Source organism: Microtus oregoni, unplaced genomic scaffold (assembly GCF_018167655.1).
Source record: "Microtus oregoni isolate MIOR12 unplaced genomic scaffold, Mior012 000062F_ref0000492, whole genome shotgun sequence".
In the NCBI taxonomy this organism is placed as follows: Eukaryota; Metazoa; Chordata; class Mammalia; order Rodentia; family Cricetidae; genus Microtus; species Microtus oregoni.
Genome location: NW_024543872.1, coordinates 7,641,320 through 7,661,650, shown reverse-complemented (window position 1 = coordinate 7,661,650; position 20,331 = coordinate 7,641,320). Strand labels below are relative to the sequence as shown.

At 43.3% G+C, this 20,331-nt stretch overlaps 1 protein-coding gene across 1 annotated transcript in view; it reads left to right on the top strand.

The window, feature by feature from the left end:
• The first annotated feature begins 11,721 nt into the window (after nt 1–11,721).
• The window catches only part of LOC121439655 (putative Polycomb group protein ASXL2), a 78,558-nt gene continuing 69,948 nt past the window's right edge, over nt 11,722–20,331 (top strand). Inside the window, exon 1 of the mRNA XM_041640218.1 lies at nt 11,722–11,938. Coding sequence (XP_041496152.1) covers nt 11,882–11,938 — 57 coding nt within the window. The 5' untranslated portion in view covers nt 11,722–11,881. The remainder of the gene's footprint in view (nt 11,939–20,331) is intronic.

Sequence of the window (20,331 nt, the reverse complement as noted above, 5' to 3'; positions counted from 1 at the left end):
GAATCTGGGGTTAATTGCTATGGCTGGAGAATTACCATGCTTTGTCCCCCATGCTTTATGCCACCCTACGCCCTCCCACGATGGTGGATGGGTTCCCTAGACCTGCCATGGGGGCTGTGTGCCTCTAGTTCTGGCCAAGGTTTGGCTCTGCCGGCCAAGGGCAATGAGTCATAGTCGCTGGCTATAGGTGTTAAGCTGCGGTGGCCATGTTATGACAAAGTTATAGCCAGACTTTCCTCCACCAGAACTGCCTTGGTCATTCAGAGCCAATGGGTTATAACTATCTGTCATCCTTTAGAGGGCTTGGTTACAAATTATTGGTTAGGGTATGGAAAAAAAATTAAGTAAGTTAAAACCATTTTAGGTTTAATTCTGGTTTAAAAGTTTTGTCTTGTTAAAGGGTTTTGTCTGTTTCTCAAGAAAATTATGTATGCTTGTTTTGTTGAAAAGTTTATCTATGGGGCTAGAGAGATGGCTCAGTGGTTGAGAGCATTGCCTGCTCTTCCGGAGGTCCTGGGTTCATTTCCCAGCGACCACATGGTGACTCACAGCCATCTGTAGGGAGGTCTGGTGACCTCTTCTGGCATTTAAGCATACATACATACAGAATGTTGTATATATAATAAATAAATATATATATATAAAAAGAAAAGTTTATCTATGTAAGTTTTGTTAGCCGGGTGGTGGTGGCGCACGCCTTTAATCCCAGCACTTGGGAGGCAGAGGCAGGTGGATCTCTGTGAGTTCGAGACCAGCCTGGTCTACAAGAGCTAGTTCCAGGACAGGCTCCAAAGCCACAGAGAAACCCTGTCTCGAAAAAACAAACAAACAAAAAAAAAATGGATACCACATGATTTCACTGTCATCTTGATTCAAGGTGACCTCGCGGAATAGGCCTAGCTAGGAGACAACAGACCTCCAAGATAGTTTGGATTGGGATAGATTTTTTTTGCATGATGGCTCATGTCCGTTCTGAAAACAAGGTTTTAAATATATATATATATATATATATATATATATATATATATATAATGATTTAAAGTGTTAATGCTGCACTTCCATGCTTTTTTCTTTTTTTGGTTTTCCGAGACAGGGTTTCACTGTAGTCCTGGAACTAGCTCTTGTAGACCAGGCTGGCCTCAAACTCACAGAGATCCGCCTTCCTCTGTCTCCCAAGTGCTGGGATTAAAGGCACACGCCACCATCGCCCAGCTAATGCTTTTATACTCAAAAATGTACGTTGCTCTGCCAGCAAAACTTTGTTAATTTAATAGTCACCCAAGTAATATTGGTTATAAAGACATAAAAGGAGTATAGAGCCGAGCTGTACTTTTTTTTGTTGTTGTTGTTTTTGGTTTTGGTTTTTCGAGACAGGGTTTCTCTGTGGCTTTGGAGCCTGTCCTGGAACTAGCTCTGTAGACCAGGCTGGTCTCGAACTCACAGAGATCCGCCTGACTCTGCCTCCCGAGTGCTGGGATTAAAGGCGTGTGCCACCATTGCCCAGCTTGGGCTGTACTTTTTAATCCCAGTACTCAGAAGGCAGAGGCAGGCGGATCTCCATGAGTCTGAGGCCAGCCTGGTCTACAAGAGCTAGTTCCAGGATAGGCTCCAAAGCTACGGAGAAACCCTGTCTCAAAAAAAAAAAAAGGGGGGGGGGCTGGAGAGATGGCTCAGTGGTTGAGAGCATTGCCTGCTCTTCCAAAGGTCCTGAGTTCAATTCCCGGCAACCACATGGTGGCTCACAACCACCTATAATGAGATCTGGTGCCCTCTTCTGGTGCGCGGGCATACACACATACAGAATATTGTATGCATAATAAATAAATATTTAAAAAAAAAACCAACCAACCAACCAAACAAACAAACAAACCAAAAAGGGACCAAAGGAAACCGCTGAGGTTTGCAAATGTATGGGAGGACTAGAGGCCCAAAGAATGTGCAGTTGCCAGGATAGACCCTGACCATTTTAGAAATGCCAGTGCCAAGTGATAGTTACCAGCAGTACCAGCTACACTGTGATGGAGCAGGCTGAGATCTAAAGACAGGTTATAAATATGCCGTCGAAGGTGGGGCCAAAGAGGTACTTTATTTTTCATACTGCAGGAAGACATTTAAGAGATTTTAATTTGGGCTGGAGAGATGGCTCAGCGGTTAAGAGCATTGCCCGCTCTTCCAAAGGTTCTGAGTTCAATTCCCAGCAACCACATGGTGGCTCACAACCATCTGTAATGGGGTCTGGTGCCCTCTTCTGGCCTTCAGGCATACACACAGAAAGAATATTGTATACATAATAAATACATATTTTTTTAAAAAAAGAGATTTTAATTTAAAAAAAAGCAGTTAAGGCTATGGGACATTTGTGCTTATAAAATGTTTTAAGATAATAAAAAAAAAAGCTAAAAACTGGGGTCACAGTCATAAGCACCAAAAACTAACCAGAAACTGGAATGTTCATTTCTTGTGCTGCAGCAAGACAATGACCTGAGCAGTCAGACAAAGGGATCAGAACAGCACCTTAGCCCCTGGGGCTCAATCCTTTGTGTGTGTGTGTGTGTGGGGGGGGTGCCAGAGTAGCCTAGGACCACCTGCAAGTCAGATGTTTAAATTGAGATGCATAACACTGGGAAACTGCAGTTGTAGAATAACAATGGAAAAAATTTGTAATAGGAGGATCACCACAACATGAAAACTATATTAAAAGGTCAAAGCATTGAAAATATTAACTAATGGTTTAAAAATGTATCTCCTTGCTCAAGGTCTATTTAGGCTTAAAAGTATATGTTTAGCTTCCTTGCCTCTATTTGGATAAACTGAGTCATATAAATTTTTTGTATTTATACTAGGAAGTACTTCAGTTTAAAAATTGTTATTTCCTACTGCTTGTACTTAACAGGTAAAACTACAAAGTCCTTTTCCCAAGGTCAGGCATTCAGGCAAAGCACCTGTCCCCTCCAGGGGCTAGGAGAATTTCAGACTCCCTAAAAAAAGGGTGTAACCCTCCTTATCTCTGACGAAAGGGAAAGGTGGCTCTTCCTAAGGTGTGGCTTGGTGCCTTTCAATTCATCAAGGGCAATTTCTAGCCCATAGGCTCCCTCCAGTTCCCGTTTTGCCCTAGGACGTTTTCCTGGCCTTCCCAGGAGACAGCATTAACAGCTGGATACAATCTTGCTCTGTTTTACACTTCGCATGACTAATTTAGTTTATTAGCTTCAACTCAAAAATCATTTTTTTTTAAGGCTAAGCCTGACAGAATGTCAAGTTCTAGTCTTATGAAAACTGGCCCAGATTGCAGAGTCCCGCCAAAACCAACTAGGAGACCAAGTCCTGTATGTAAAAGCAAAGAGCCTTTATTCTTTTTTTGTTTTTGTTTTTGTTTTGTTTTTCTAGACAGGGTTTCTCTGTGGCTTTGGAGCCTGTCCTGGAACTAGCTCTGTAGACCAGGCTGGTCTCGAACTCACAGAGATCCGCCTGCCTCTGCCTCTGCCTCCTGAGTGCTGGGATTAAAGGTGTGCACCACCACCGCCCGGCAAGAGCCTTTATTCTTACACAAGTTTCAAACTCAGACTCTCCCTGTGTCTAACATATTGGAGGGACTGGAGAGCCCCGAGTTCAGTTAGGGTTGGGTTTTTATAGGAACAAAGGTGTGAGGAAATTATAAAATTCAAGACCCCTGATTGGCTGACATTTGTCTAGGGGTGTCCTGGTGAGAAGTGATGGGTGTGTGCTGGCAGGTGATCCTATCTACAATGGTTGGAAAGACAGAAATTTCCTTTGGATGGTCTGTACCTGGGTGGTCTCAATTTGTGGTCTTTCTTGGAACCAGGTAGTGTCTACTGATACTCGGGCCTCTATTGAGTTTGTGGTGACTACAACAGAAGGTCACATGCCCAGATGACAAAACCAACAACAAGAACAGCAAAAAACCTTAAAAGATTCTTAAGTGGTTAAGAGCACAGGCTGTACTTCCAAAGGACCTGAATTCAGTTCCCAGTACCCACATGACAACTCCCAACTGTCTGTGAATTCAGTTCCAGGGGGATCTGATACCTTCACACCAATGCACATAAAATAAAGTTAAATAAATCATTAAAAAAAAAAGATTCTTAAGGGGGCCTATTGAAAGACCTGGATAAATCCAGACCTCCCCAGCAGGAAGAAAATAGCCAAAAATCCAAGCAGGAAGAGAAGAATCAGGAATCTAGCATTAACCAGTTTAGTTTCAGGAACTAGCTAAAGTTAAAGTTAGGTTGTAATCTTGAGAATAATCTTGAGAAACAGAGAGTTTCCCCCTTATGATTGTCATTGTAATGTGTTTTAAGAACTAGCTGATAGGGCTGGAGAGATGGCTCATTTGTTAAGAGCACTGACTGTTCTTCCAGAGGTCCTGAGTTCAATTCCCAGCAACCACATGGTGGCTCACAACCATCTATGATGAGACCCAGCGCCCCCTCCTGACCTGCAGGCACACATGGAAGGAATGCTGTACACATAATAAATAAATAAATCTTGAAAAAAAAAAAAAGAACTAGCTGATAATGACCTTGGGAGTGGTCCTGAGAGGCACGGGGTTGCCCCCTTGTAATCTTCACTGGTATTTTCGGAATTTTCTGTGACCCACTCCCTGCCAATTCGGGTTCACTGGGCTGTGGTTTCTTCCCTTAAAAAAATCTCTTCTCCCGGTCACTCGGGGTCGAACTCTCCCCCTGCGTGGGTTATGAATCTCAGCCCCAGTGCACTGGTTCCCATCTCATCTCATCATTAAAGCCTCCTGTGATTGCAGCAAGGACGGTCTCTCGTGAGTTACTGGGGGGTCGTGTTATCCCGAGACTTAAGTGAGAGTCTCCCCAGCACTGGGGGTCTTTCACTATCAATGGTATAAAGTGGCAAACAGTTGCTGAGCTAAAGATTCTGATCAGGAAGGGCGGTGGTGGTAAATGCCTTTGACTCCCCACTCAAGAAGTAGAAACAGGCAATTTTCTGTGAGCTTCAGGCTAGTCTGCTCTGCAGAGTGTAGTCTGACTTTTCTTTGGGTTGTCAGCTCACAAATAACGACACAGAGACTTATTATTAATTATGAAAGCTCTTATAACTTCAACTAACCTGTTTTTATTATCTGCATTCTGTCACATGTCTCCGTTTCCTCTCTATTGTACCCGATATCCTACCTCTTCAGTTTCTCTCTGGCATCTCTCATACACCAAGATTTATCAGATTTATCCTGACTTCTCCCTCTGACCAGAACTCCTGCTTATTCTCTCCTACCTAGCTATTGGTCATTCAGCTCTTTACTAAACCAGTCACAGTGACACATCTTCACACAGTGTAAACATATAATCCAAAACATTTCCCCTTTTTTGTCTAAATAAAAAAGAAAGGTTTTGCAGGGCGGTGGTGACACACTCCTTTAATTCCAACACTCAGGAGGCAGGTGGATCTCTGTGAGTTTGAGGCCAGCCTGGTCTACTAGAGCTAGTTCCAGGACAGGCACCAAAAACTCCAGAGAAACCCTGTCTCGAAAATCAAAAACAAAACAAAAAAACTCAGAAAGGTTTTAACTCTAACACAGTAAAACTATATACAATAAGAACAATTATCAAGTAAGGAATACATTTACAATGTCTAGTTCATTTGTATTTGGGAAATTTGGAGAAGCTACTGTATTATCTATCTACTATATTGGTGAGTACAAAGGTTTTTTTTTTTTGGTTTTTCGAGACAGGGTTTCTCTGCGGCTTTGGAGCCTGTCCTGGAACTAGCTCTGTAGACCAGGCTGGTCTCGAACTCACAGAGATCCGCCTGTCTCTGCCTCCCGAGTGCTGGGATTAAAGGCGTGCGCCACTATCGCCCGGCTGGTGAGTACAAAGTTTTATACCTAAATTATTTTCCATCATAACTTGTATTAGCAATATAAAAATATTTTTTGGAATCTGGAGAGATGACTCAGGTTAAGAGCACCGGCTGTTCTTCCAGAGGTCCTGAGTTCAATTCCCAGTAACCATATGGTAGCTCACAACCATGTGTAATTTGATCAGGTTCCCTCTTCTGGCATGCAGACAGAATACTGTATATATAATAAATAAATTTTAAAAATATTTTTTGGATGTTAAAACATTTTCTTAGATAAACAACTTAAGCTTTTTATGTCTCTCAACCTCATAAATTTTACATCTATTTATAATTTTTTTTTTAGTTTGGTAATAATATAAACTATAAAATTGTAACTATCCATTTTTTTTAACTTCATCAGAGACCTCAGAAGGATATAACATTAACTAAGTAAACAGGAAATGCAAAGCAAGCAACTTCCAAAACAATAGAAATGACAGATACTGTCATTTCTGGCTGTCTGGACAACCACCCAAGGTTCCTCTGCAACACTGGGGCTTCTGTCTTAGACCCACAGGACAAAAATCTGATAGAGTGGGCATGGCTTGTCTCTTAAAGAGACAGGACAGATCATTATAATCTGTTTATCTAAAATATATTTCTGTTTGACACTAAAAACATATATAACATGGTCATAAATTTGATTGCTAGCTGACTAACATGTAATCTATATATATTTTTTTGGTTTTTCAAGACAGGGTTTTTCTGTAGCTTTTGGATCCTATCCTGGAACTAGCTCTTATAGACCAGGCTGGCCTCGAACTCACAGAGATCTGCCTGCCTCTGCCTCCTGAGTGCTGGGATTAAAGGCGTGTGCCACCACTGCCTGGCTATAGTTTGTAATAATAATTTTTAAGGGCTAGAAATTTGCATTGCATTGTTAAATGAACTGTATATACAGTACCTTAAACAAGAATAGAAACAAACACACACATATATAACATATATATATAAATAACCTTAAATTTGTGTCAATATACAAAAATTTATACCACTGTAGAATATTTTTTTTCATTTATTTATTATGTATACAATATTCTGTCCGTGTGTATGTCTGCAGGCCAGAAGAGGGCACCAGACCTCATTACAGATGGCTGTGAGCCACCATGTGGTTGCTGGGAATTGAACTCAGGACCTTTGGAAGAGCAGGCAATGCTCTTAACCACTGAGCCATCTCTCCAGCCCCCCACTGTAGAATATTTAAGACTAGTAGTTTCAAAGTATAGTAATTAATCTACCCTTGTATCCTATCATTCCTATATCCCTCCCTTCTTTTTAGAAGAAGATCCCTGAATCTAATTTTCTTTGTCAGTTACCTCCCTGACCATGATGAATAACAATCTGTAACCAATTTCTAAACATGACAAACAGTTACAACCAAAAACTGTCCACCACCCCACCTTTTGGGAATGTGGATGTGATTTTTTTTTTTAGACTTTTTTTGTTGTCTGGGGGTAATGGCATTTTTAGGGGACTATGGGAAAATTGGGATAATGGTCAAATCCTGGGAGAGCTAGCTGTATTACTTTTTGTTTAGTCTCTGTGTGATGTGAAAGTGTAGAGCTTGTGTGAGGTCCTGACTGGAGTAGTCTGTGAGGCTGCACCATCTCAACTAGCAGCTCTGAAGTTGTCTAGATGTAGAATTCTGAGGAAATGGTAACAGAGGTATTCTGAGAGACTGGCTCACTTGGACCACTTGTTTTTATTAGTGTCTGGTCTTTCTTTTTTTTTTTTCTGAAAACAAACAATTTTTTTTTTTTTGGTAGACCAGATTGGCCTTGAACTCACAGCATTCCTTCTGCCTCTGCCTCCTGATTTTTGGGCTTAAAGGCGTGCACTACCATGGCCAGGCTGAAAACCTACACACTGTTTTTTTTTAATTTTTGAGACAGGGTTTCTCCGTAGCTTTTTGGTTCCTGTCCTGGAACTAGCTCTTTAGACAAGACTGGCCTCGAACTCACAGAGATCCGCCTGCCTCTGCCTCCCGAGTGCTGGGATTAAAGGCGTGCGCCACCACTGCCTGGCTAACCTACACACTTTTAAAGGTAACATATATATCTGTATTAACACGAGTATAAAATGTGCAGTGTGCACAAGTCAGCGAAAGATGATTTTCTTAGGTTCTATGTTTGAGCAGGTAAGAGACAAATGTTGACTTTATAAATCCGTTTGGACTGTATAATCAAATTGTCATGAAGACTTTGCAGCCGATTAGATTTAGCATGTCCTTTAGTCTCAGAGCTGTTCCCGTATAGAGAGATCAGTTTTATATGTTACCTGTTTTGTATTTTTGTTTGTTTGTTTGTTTGCTTTATGTCTGTAGCCAAGATTTTAAGGAGGTCTCTTCCAATCAAATTTGATCTTTATTCATTTTGAAAAAATCTATAACTTTTTGTTTCCTCTGGAAACAAAAGCATAACCTCTCTTCCAATGTAACAATTTTTTGACTTTCATTCTAAAGTTAAGACATATATAAATATATATATATATCCTTTATATATATTCTGGTTTAATTTAGTATTTTATTATACACAAACACACACACAGAGAAACCTTGTTTCAACAAATAAACAAGATTCTGTTTGGCCGGGCTGTGGTGGCGCACGCCTTTAATCCCAGCACTCGGGAGGCAGAGGCAGGCGGATCTCTGTGAGTTCAAGTCCAGCCTGGTCTATAAAGGGAGTTCCAGGACAGGCTCCAAAGCTACAGAGAAACCCTGTCTCAAAAAACCAAAAGAAAAAAAGAAAAAGAAAGATTCTGTTTGGGAAAACCATCTAATGAGAGAGATTCTGTCTAGCTGGAAAGAACGCTTCATGGTTGCAGTTTTCGGAGCAGGCACCCATGTTGGGGTGGGCTTTTTGGTGACACAGGTGGTTTGGTCAGTCATTCCTACTGCTTTTAAGTAACCATTCACCCACACTCTTGTTAGTGATCCCAATACAAAAGTCACTGTTTCATCGAATTGGATGTTGGTTCAATTCTTACTTTGGTGTTTTGTGGGCTTTCTTTCTGGGGTGAGTGGATGAACGTGTTGTGTCTCTGTGTTTCCCCCAGAAAATGTCATTGCTATTGCTCCACATAGTGTCAGAGGCATGGACTTTGAGCAGGCCCACTCTATAGCCTATTCCCAGGCATGACCTTGACTTTAGGCAAACGTGTTAGAGATGGCAAATTGGTCAAGACTATGGTTAGGGCTCAAGCTCTTAGCAATCTTTTCTTTCAGCTTGATTTGGGCCTTCTTGAATTGACTGAAGACACAGGCTTTGTACTGTGCTGGCACATACAATAAATCTGATAGTGCTGTGAGTTATTAAAGTAATTGCTGAGAAAAATATATATCAATTGTCAGAATACTGTGATCAGTATTCTCAAACTTACTAACATTCTTTACTTTTTTGTTCGCCATTTTTTAAAGATTTGTTTGTTTGTTTATTTATTTATTTATAATGTATACAGTCTCCTGTCTGCATGTATACCTCTAGGCCAGAAAAGGGTGCCAGATCTCATTAGAGATGGTTGTGAGCCACTATGTGCATGCTTGGAATTGAACTCAGGACCTTTGGAAGAACAGGCAGTGCTCTTAACCACTGAGCCATTTCTCCACTCCTCTTGTTTGCCATTTTAAACTGAGAGATAAGGATGTGAGCCCAATGGTTGAGCACTTGGCTACATGTTGAAGTTCTGGATTCAGTCTCTAGAATAAATAAATAAAAATAAATTTAAAGTCGAGGTAAAGTTACCAAAGTTTTCTTTTTTCTTTTCTTTCTTCTTCTTTTTTTTTTTTTCTTCGAGACAGGGTTTCTCTGTGGTTTTTTGGAGCCTGTCCTGGAACTAGCTCTTGTAGACCAGGCTGGTCTCAAACTCACAGAGATCCACCTGCCTCTGTCTCCTGAGTGCTGGGATTAAAGGCGTGCGCCACCACCGCCCGGCTCAAAGTTGTCTAAAAACAAAACAAAACAATAACAAAAAAAAAAACCTACCTGTAGGCTGCGTGTGATGATGCACGCACCTCTTTAATTCCAACACACAGGAGGCAGAGAGAGGCAGGTGATCTCTGTGAGTTCCAGGCCAGTCTTAGTCTACATTCAAAGATCCACTGCCGTCAGAGTTACAAAAGCCAAATAGGAATTTACATTTCTCACTGTGGGACCAAGGACAGCCTGACTGCACATGATGGAGCCCAGGTCATGTGTGGCCTACTACACATGGGGCCCAGGCCATACAGCTACCATGGCAGGCAGCACTGGGTTCCAGGAAAAGCCAGAAGCTGACACCACTGGTAGTCCAACCATTAGATAAGATCATCAGATGTCCTTGGGTCTAGGATTTACCTATTCCCCTTCTGCCAAGACCCCTGGAGAAATGTTAGTCAATCAGGGTCCTGAACCCTGGAAACCCCCAACCTCTGCTATGATAAAATCCCTACCTCAACTGCGCTTGGGACTCTGCTCTCAAACACTGCTTTGGACTTAAGGAGAGTCCAAGCTTAAACTTGAATAAAGGCTCTTTGCTTTTACATATGAGTGCAGACTTTGCAGTGTTTTTTGGGGGACTCAGTGATCTGGTCGTAACAATCACATACACTTTTTTTTTTTTTTTTTTGGTTTTTCGAGACAGGGTTTCTCTTTGGTTTTGGAGCCTGTCCTGGAACTAGCTCTTGTAGACCAGGCTGGTCTCGAACTCACAGAGATCTGCCTGCCTCTGCCTCCCGAGTGCTGGGATTAAAGGCGTGCGCCACCACCGCCAGGCTCACATATACGTTTTTTGTTGGTTCTTTTTTGACACAGGGTCTCATACAACCCCCGATGGCCTGGGAACTTGCCCAATAACAAAAAAACAATACAAAACCAAAAACCAAAATCAATCAACCATCCAGCTAAACAAACAAACAAACAAAAAAAAACACCTGGGGTAAAACGTCACGTTCTGGATTTTTCAAGAGGGTGTTACTGACACGAATAATGAACAACAGTTCTTGACGAGACACAGCTGAATCATTCAACAACTATCTAGCGGATGCCTGATACATACAGGCACAGTGCCATGGCTGAGTTTTCTGAGGTAAGACATATCTTTTATGAGACTAATCACATGGAAAACGGTTTGAGAGGCAAGGCTTGTGAGCTAAAATAACCTGGTTTTTTGGCTTCTCCACATCCTATACGCGAGTTTGGTAAATCAATTTAACCTATCTCATCTATTAAACTGAGTTTAGTAATAGACGAAGACAGCTTGTTGTAAATCTTTAAAAAGAAGAGCTTTGTAAAAAGTAACTTAGGGCACGATGGTGCATGCGTGTAACTATCGGTAGCGGGGGCGCCTGTGCCACAATTAAATAAAACCTGAAGTTTCTTGCAATGGTACTCGGCAAGATCACTGGGGCGAGCGCCGGGCTCTTTAAGTCTGCAGAGCCGTCCCTCGCACACACGCGGTCCACAACCACTCAAACAGCCTTCCCAGGCAGGAGAGGCTTCCGTTTCCGCCGGCAGATCTTCGCGGTGGGTTGGCACCGCCAGAAACCGACCCACAGACTCTGGGAAGCGCGCCCCGTCACGCGCATGCGCCCGAGGAGGGGCGGAGACCGGAAGTTCGGAGGCGGGGCAAAGCGCTCCAGACAGCCGGCTCTTGCGCTAAGGCCGGGGGCGCGCGCCAGTGCGCGCTCGTTCGCGCGGCGGGCTGCGTACAGTAGTGACGGCCGCGCGGGAGCGGTCACATGACCACAGCGGCTGCCTGTACAGTAAGAACCCAATATGGCAGCGGCGTTCGCAGTGGCAACAGCAGCAGGACCGGCCGCCCCGTAGACCTCTTCCCCCCCCTCCCCCGCCCCACTGCGCGCCTCCGCTGCCGCTCCTCGGCTGAGTTGCTTCTCCGGTCCGACTTTCCCTTTCTCCCACCTTTTCCCGGCACCGCGGGAAAAGCAGTGCAGGGCGCAGCAGGCAAGGGAAGGCAGCCGGAGCCGGGGCACGGAAGCCTCCGAGTCAGTTCAAGACCCGACATGAGGGAAAAGGGCCGTAGGAAGAAGGGCAGGACCTGGGCGGAGGCCGCCAAGACGGTGAGGAGGAGGGACCGGAGGGGGGAGTTCTTTTTCTCGCCGGCTGCTCGTCGCATGGAAAGGGAGGTCACTTGGCCCCGCGACCGGGCAGAGGGGCACGAAAGCGCGCGCAGAGGGCGGCGGTTAGGGTCGCCTTGGCGAGCCCTAAGGATACCGAGGCGCCGGTCGCGCGGCTGCCGCTTCTCACGGGGGATGTAACCGGACCCCTTGGTGTTTCAGTCGGGGGTTGCCAGTCGGGGGTCAGGTCGCTGTCGCCCCCACACTGCTAGCCCTTGTTTCGGCACCGTGTGTTGTGCTTGCCCAGTAACCGGTTCTTCTCCCTTGTGCGCCTTGGAGAGCCTCGATTGGATGCAGACAGGAGGAGGCTTGTGCGTGCATCCAGCCCCGGAAAGGAGAGGGGAGCGTTGGAGCTCGGTGGCGTTCCTTGCGCCGGAGCGGTCGTGCCAGCAGACCCGGGGCCCCCTGCTTATCTGGCTCAGGGAGCCAACGAGAGGTCACAAGGCTTTTGTGTTTGCCGTCCTAGCTGAAAGTGCTAGAGGTGTTTAGAAACGAAGTAACAGGTGGGACTTGGCGAATTTTTTTTTTCTGTTTCCGTAGAGACCTACTCTGAATAAGGCAGCAATGCATGGTGGGACGTGTAGTTTACCCGGCCTTCAGTTTTTTTAAGCTTAAATGAAGGTGGACAGACGAAACTGTAGTTGGGGGCACCCCCCCCAATTTTGTTTTTACGGACTTTAGAAGTCATTTAAGAATGAACATTCGTGAGAAGTCTTGTTTTGAAAAAAAAAGTTTAAAACGGGTATTTATGAAGAAACGGAACTTGAAGGAGAAACTGAAAATTCCATCATTGAAGAGTGTAACAAAAATAACAGGACATTAAATATTATATAGCATTTCAACCTCTTTTATAAATAGAGAGCATAGTGGGTTCTAATAAATGAGCCTTGTAGATTTAAGGTGTATTTTCTCCGTGTGTGTGTGTGTGTGTGTGTGTGTGTGTGTGTGTTAGGGGGTGGGGCATGTGCGAATGTCCACAGAGCACAGTCAGCTGAGAGGACAACTTGTGGGAGTTGGTGTAGGTTCTCAGGATCAAACGCAGGTCATATCAGGCTTGGTGGTCAGCACTTTTACTCACTGAGTAATCTCGCAGGTCTTGGTTTATTTATTAATTTATTTTCTGGTTTTCTGAGCAAGGGTTTCTCTGTATTTCTGACAGTCCTTGAACTCACCGTGACTGTAGACCACCGTTTGTTTCCTCTAGAAGACAGACCAGGCTGGCCTGGAACTCAGAGATTTTCCCTGAGTCAGCCTCCCAGATGCTGGGATTACAAGCTTGTACTACCACTTCCTGGCTCCTGATTTATATTTTTAAATGAGACTTTCAGAATTCAAAAGTAATGTTCATCATGGAGAAATTTAGAAAACTATCAAAAAGAAAATAAGAATTCAGTCAATTTATTTTTTTACTGCCTAGTCCTTTTTGTTTCCCCAAATCTGAAATCAGTTATTAATTCAGTCTGTATTTTGTTTTGTAAACCATGTGTATTTGTATTGCTGAATGTTTTTCCTATTTACTTATTTTTGGGATAGAACATAAGTGATTGCTTCTTTCCTTTCCCTCATTAGTGCTGGATTTATAGGCACACACCACCATGCCTATAATGGGATGCTGAGGATAGAACCCAGGGCATCATGTATACTAGGCAAATGCTCTAACAGTTGAGTTATACCCTCAGCCCACCTAGTATATGTCTTTGTGACTATGTGGATGCTTTCCTCTAAAAGACAACTGTAGCAATGTTTTTTTTTGGATGTGAGGAGTTTCTCCACAGAAGTTTTACTTTTTACTTCAAGGGGGCCTCATGACTGCTTCTTGTTAATAAAAGAGAAGGTGCTATTTTAGTTATAAGCCTGCAGATCCCAAAATTGATTATCTAAATTAATTTTACTTATTTATTAGGCTTTAGTTTTTTGAGACCAAGTTTCACTTTGTAACCCATGCACGCTTTAACATTGGAAGTAGTAAGATTACATCTCAGCAGTCTACAGAGATGTAGACTGTGTCTTCTTACTCATTTTTTTGAGACAAACTCTCTTCTGAAGCCCAGCCTAATTAAGAGTCATTGTACAGTCCAGATATACCTTAAACTTGAGGTGATATCTTGCTTCAGCCTCCTCAGGGCTGGAATTGTAGCCACATTAACTACCATGTTTGATTCAGTCTCTACAGTAACTTGTGAGTTATGATCTTTTTGGGTTAAATAATTTAATGATTAGAGATTGTGACAGGAAGAAGAGTTTTGCATCTTTCTCATTTCTTGAAGTAATAAATTAGAACATTTGCTTATTTTGTGCCCCGGATACCTATTTGAAAATAGTGTTGAAGCCGGGCGGTGGTGGTGCATGCCTTTAATCCCAGCACTTGGGAGGCAGAGGCAGGCGGATGTCTGTGAGTTCGAGACCAGCCTGGTCTACAAGAGCTAGTTCCAGAACAGGCTCCAAAACCACAGAGAAACCCTGTCTCGAAAAACAAAAACAAAAAGAAAAAGAAAATAGTGTTGAAAAGATAGAAAATAGATTGGGAAGATGGCTCAGTGTTTAAGAGCACTTGTGTAGGAAGACACCTTTACATATCGTCTCCTCATTAAAAAATTAATTTATTTCACTTTTCTGCTTTTTTTGGGAGAGGGATATCTATGTATGTGTGTAGGTGTGCATGTGGAGGCCAGAGGATGAAATCACATGCTTTTCTCAGTTACTCTCTCCATAGTTACTGAGGCAAGGTCTCTCACTAAATGGAAACTTGCCAGTTGGTCTACATGTTTTTTTCTTTCTTTTTTTTCGGGGGGGGGGGCAGGGTTTCTGTGTTGCTTTGGAGCCTGTCCTGGAAGTAGGTCTTGTAGACCAGGCTGGCCTCGAATTTACAGAGATCCGCCTGCCTCTGCCTTCCGAGTGCTGGGATTAAAGATGTGTGCCACCACCGCCCAGCAGTTGGTCTACATGTATAGCTGGCCAGCTTGCCCAGGGCTCCCCTATCTCTGCTTTCTAAGCACTAATATTATAAGATGGGGTCACCATGCATACCTGGTCTTAAAGTTTTTAAGATTGTATTTTATGTATATGTGTTTTGCATGTCTGTGCACCAAATGAATACCTGGGGTTAGAAGTCTGGTCTTGGGACTGCAGTTACAGATGGTTGTGAGCTGCCTGCCATGTGGGTGTTGGGAACTGAACCTTGGTCTTCTGGAACAGCGCCTTTATCCACTGGATGGTCTTCGTAGCCTGCACACCATGATTTCTGGGCCTTGTGCTTGTGCTGTAAGTGCTGTATGTCATTGAGCCATTTCCCATTCCTCTGTTCTGTTTTATATTTCTCTTGAAAGTCTACATACTCCTACCTTATTAAAGGCTAAAAATAAAAATATACTTCGAATATTTAAGTTAAAAATTTCTAGAGGGCCATGTTGGCAGGGTTATAATCCAGTATGTTGGAGGCAGAGGCAGAAATAATTTGATATTTATTTATTTATTATGTATACAATATTCTGTCTGTGTGTATGCCTACAAGCCAGAGAAGGCATCAGACCCCATTACAGATGGTTGTGAGCCACCATGTGGTTGCTGGGAATTGAACTCAGGACCTTTGGAAGAGTAGGCAGTGCTCTTAACCTCTGAGCTATCTCTCCAGCCCCAATAACTTGATATTTTGTTATCAAGGCCAGCATGGGTACGTAGCCACCCTTGCCCCCCAAAAGAAAGTATTTTCTACAAAAAAAGTATTTTCTAGAAAAAAATAGTATTTTCTACAAAAGGAGCTACTTCTGTTTCTCTTAGATTATGAAGAACTGAGAAAAACCTCAACTTTTCCTTTATATTTTTTTTGGGGGGGGGAATCTTTTCAAGACAGGGTTTCTCTGTGTAGCTTTGGAGCCTGTCCTGGAACTTGCTCTGTAGACATGATGACTTGGAACTCACAAAAATCCGCCTGCCTCTGTCATCTTCCACGTGCTGGGGGATTAAAGGCATACACTGCCCCCACCATCACTTGGAGAGAAAATCTCAGATTTGCAGAACTGCCTACTGCCTTTTTTTTCTTTCTTTTTTTTAATATTTATTTATTTATTATGTATACAATATTCTGTCTGTGTATATGCCTGCAGGCCAGAAGAGGGCACCAGACCTCATTACAGATGGTTGTGAGCCACCATGTGGTTGCTGGGAATTGAACTCCGGACCTTTGGAAGAGCAGGCAGTGCTCTTAACCTCTGAGCCATCTCTCCAGCCCCCTCTTTTTTCTTTTTTACTATTTATTTCTGTGCATTCGTGTTTTGCCTGCATGAGGATGTGGGGTACCCTGGAACTGGAGTTACAGATAGCTGTGAGCTGCCATGTGGGTGCTGGGAATTGAACCTGGCTCTTCTGGGAGAGAAACTGGCGGTGCTCTTAACCACTGAGTCATCTCTCCAACCCCTTTGCTTTTTTTTCTTTTCCTTGGTTTTTTTTTTTTTTTTTTTTTTTTTTTTTTTTTTTTTTTTTTTTGAGACAGTTTCTCTCTGTAACAGGCTGTCTTGGAACTCTAGCTCTCTAGACCAGGTTGGCTTTGAACTCATAGAGGTCCTCCTGCATCTGCTTCCTGAGTGCTAGGGTTAAAGGCCTGTGCTGCCACCTCCGGGCCCCTCTTGCTTTGATTTTTTTTTTTTTTTGAGATGTTTTCTCTGTGTAGCCCTAGCTGTCGTTGAGTTTACTATGCAGACTAGACTGACTTCAAACTCAGAGATCCTCCTGCCTCTGCCTCTGAAGTGCTGGGTTTAAATACATGGGCCACTATTGCCCAGCTGCAAACTGCTTTTTCAACCACTGATTTTATCTGCTTTTAAGAAGAAATTTTGTGGGGCCTGGAGAGATGGCTCAGTGGTTAAGAGCACTGGCTGCTCTTCCAGAGGTCCTGAGTTCAATTCCCAGCAACCATATGGTGGCTCACAGCCATCTAAAATGAGACCTGACGCGGGCACACATGGAAGGAATTTGTATACATAATAAATAAATTAATTAAAAAAAATTTGTTATCAGTGAAATGACATTCTGTTTGTTTTTATTTTAATACAGGGTTTCATGTATCCCAGGTTGACCTCAAATTCCAAGTAACCTATAATTACCAAGTTCTGAGATTAATAGGTATGCAGTTCCCACACCTGGATTTTGCTTGTCTAGAACTAGGGTTTTGTAGCACATACCTAAAATTCTGTATTTGGGAAGCTCAGGTAGAAGGGTCTCAAAGTTTGAGGCCAGCCTGGATTACATACTGAGACCTTGTCTATACCTTCTTTTTTTCGAGACAGGGTTTCTCTGTGGTTTTGGAGCTTACCCTGGAACTAGCTCTTGTAGACCAGGCTGACCCCGAACTCACAGAGATCCGCCTGCCTCTGCCTCTGGAGTGCTGGGATTAAAGGCGTGCACCACCACTGCCCGTCTATACCTTTTTAAAACAGAGACCCACATTGGAGCACCGGACATAATTCTCAAGGTCCAAATCAGGAGCAGGAGAGAGAGCACGAGCAAGGAGCAAGGAACTCAGGGCCGCAAGGGGTGCACCCACACACCGAGACAATGTGGATGTTCTATTGGGTATGAAAAAGCCTGGGATAAAACCGGACTTGCTGAACATAGCCGACAATGAGGACTACTGAGAACTCAAGAACAATGACAATGGGTTTCTGATCCTACTGCATGTACTGGCTTTGTAGGAGCCTAGACAGTTTGGATGCTCAACTTACTAGACCTGGATGGAGGTGGGGGTTCTTTGGACATCCCACAGGGCAGGGAACCCTGATTGCTCTTGGGGCTGAGGAGGGAGGGGGACTTGATTGGGGGAGGGGGAGGGAAATGGGAGGCGGTGGCAGGGAAGAGACAGAAATCTTTAATAAATAAATAAATTAATTAAAAAAAAGAATATAAAAAGAAACCGTCTCGAAAAATCAAAAAAAAAAAAAAAAAGAAACCGCGTGGCAAGAGGTGAAAAATGTGACTTTAGAAATTGATCAGTGTGGATTGGAAAGATGGCTCAGTGCTGATTGCTCTTCCAGAGGACCTGGGTTCAATTCTCAGTACCCACATGTAGCTTATCTGTCTGTAACTCCAGTTCCAGGGGACCTGACACCCATGGCAAAATGCCAATGCACATAAAAGATAAAAAAATTTAAAAAAATTGATCAATTTATAGCCGGGTGGTGTTGGTTGGTGCACACCTTTAATCCCAGCGCTCAGGAGGCAGAGGCAGGCAGAGTTCCACTTTCATATTCTTTCTACGTGGTATAGTTCATCATTCTATAAAGTTTCTGTTAGTATATATTTTCTTATTTTTGGTTCAGTGTGATTCATTGTTTCTCGTATTACTGAATGTACTAAATTTAAAAACTATTTATTTATTTATTTATTATGTATACAACATTCTGCCTCCATATATGCCCGCACTCCAGAGGAGGGCACCAGATTTCAGTACAGATGGTTGTGAGCCACCATGTGGTTGCTGGGAATTGAACTCAGGACCTCTGGAAGAGCAGCCAATGCTCTTAACCTCTGAGCCATCTCTCCAGCCCCTAAAAACTTTTCTAATTGATTTAATGATGGAGGAAGGTCATTGGTTAAATAAAAAGAAACTGCTTGGCCCTCATTGGTTAGAAGATAGGTGGGAGGAGTAAACAGAACAGAACGCTGGGAGGAAGAGGAAGTGAGCTCAGACTCGACAGCTCTCCTCTTGGGAGCAGAGGCCTCAGAGAGACGCCATGCTCCGCTCTCCCAGGCACACGCGATGAAGCTCCGACCCAGGATGAACATAGGCTAGAATCTTCCCGGTAAGACCGGTGCTACATAGATGATTAGAAATGGGCTAAATTAATATGTGAGAATTAGCCTAGAAGAGGCCAGATAGAAATGGGCCAAGCAGTGTTTAAAAGAATACAGTTTCCGTGTAATTATTTTGGGTAAAGCTAGCCATGCAGGCGGCTGGGGTGCTGGGAACGGGGTGCTGGGGACGCAGCCCCGCCGCTCCTAATACAACAGAACGGCACCCAACGCTCTTATTTCAACAATTTAAATAGTATTACATTCTTTAAATCAAATATAGAAGCCCCTGTGGTGCCTCATGTCTATAGCCCTAGTACTCCACTCAGCAGGATCAGAAATTCAAGGCTAGCTTCAGCTATGTAACGTTTGAGGACATCCTGGGCTACCTGAAACTCCTTCAGAAATGAAACAAAAACCAATTCTATAAAATTTATATAAACTCATTATTTAAAAATAAAAACAGAAGTAAGTAATTAATTTCAGTTGAGTCTAGTCTATTGAAAAGTGTGCATACAAAATTAACAAAAATGCCTTGTTTGGAGCTGGAGGGATGGCTCAGTGTAAGAGCACTTGTTTCTCTTGCAGAGGGCCTAGCTAGCTAGGTTCAGTTCCCAGCATCCACATGGTGGTTCATAACCATCTGTAACTCCAGTTCTAGGATCCAATGCTTTCTGCTGACCCTTGGGCCCCAAGCACACAGAAGGTACACATTATGCATATACATGCAGGTAAAACACTCATAAAATAAATATTTTTAAAAATGCTACTTCTATGCTTGACATTTTGCTAAGGTAGTACACGTGCCCTGTGCCAAAGGACCTACTTTGTTGTTTTGTTTTTCAAAGCGGTTTCCTTGTAGATCTGACTGACTGTCCTGGAATGTGCTCTGTGTGCCAGGCACAGGCCACCAATACCTGGCTAAGATTGATCTGTCTGTCCCTATTCATCCATCTAATCTAATAGAGACTGGGTCTCTACATAACACTGGCTGTCCTGGAACTTGCTCTGCAGACCAGACCGGCTTTGAACATGAACTCAGAGATCTTCCTGCCTCTGCTTTCCAAGTGCTGGGGATCAAAGGCATGTGCTAGCACTCCTGGCTTAAGATATACTTCTTTTTTTAATTTATTTTTATTTTTTATACGAGACAGGGTTTCTCTGTGTAACAGCCCTGGCTGTCCTGGAACTCGCTTTGTAGACCAGGCTGGCCTCAAACTCACTGAGATTGTCCTGCCTCAGCCTTCCAAGTGCTGGGATTAAAGGCATGCACCACCACCACCTGGCAAGACATACTTCTTAAAACCAGGCCCTACCTTGCAGGGGTGGTGGTGGCACATGCCTTTAATCCCAGCACTTGGGAGGCAGAGGCCAGCCTGGCTACACAGAGAAACTCTGTAACCAGACCCTACCTTTTCAACATTCCTGCTATCTTACAATAAAGCTATCAGATTACAGATCCATTAATGAATTTACCCTTTGAAGTCATGCCTTCATGATCCATTTCACTAACCTGAACCTCCCCGCACCTGAACACTGACTCATTAGGAACC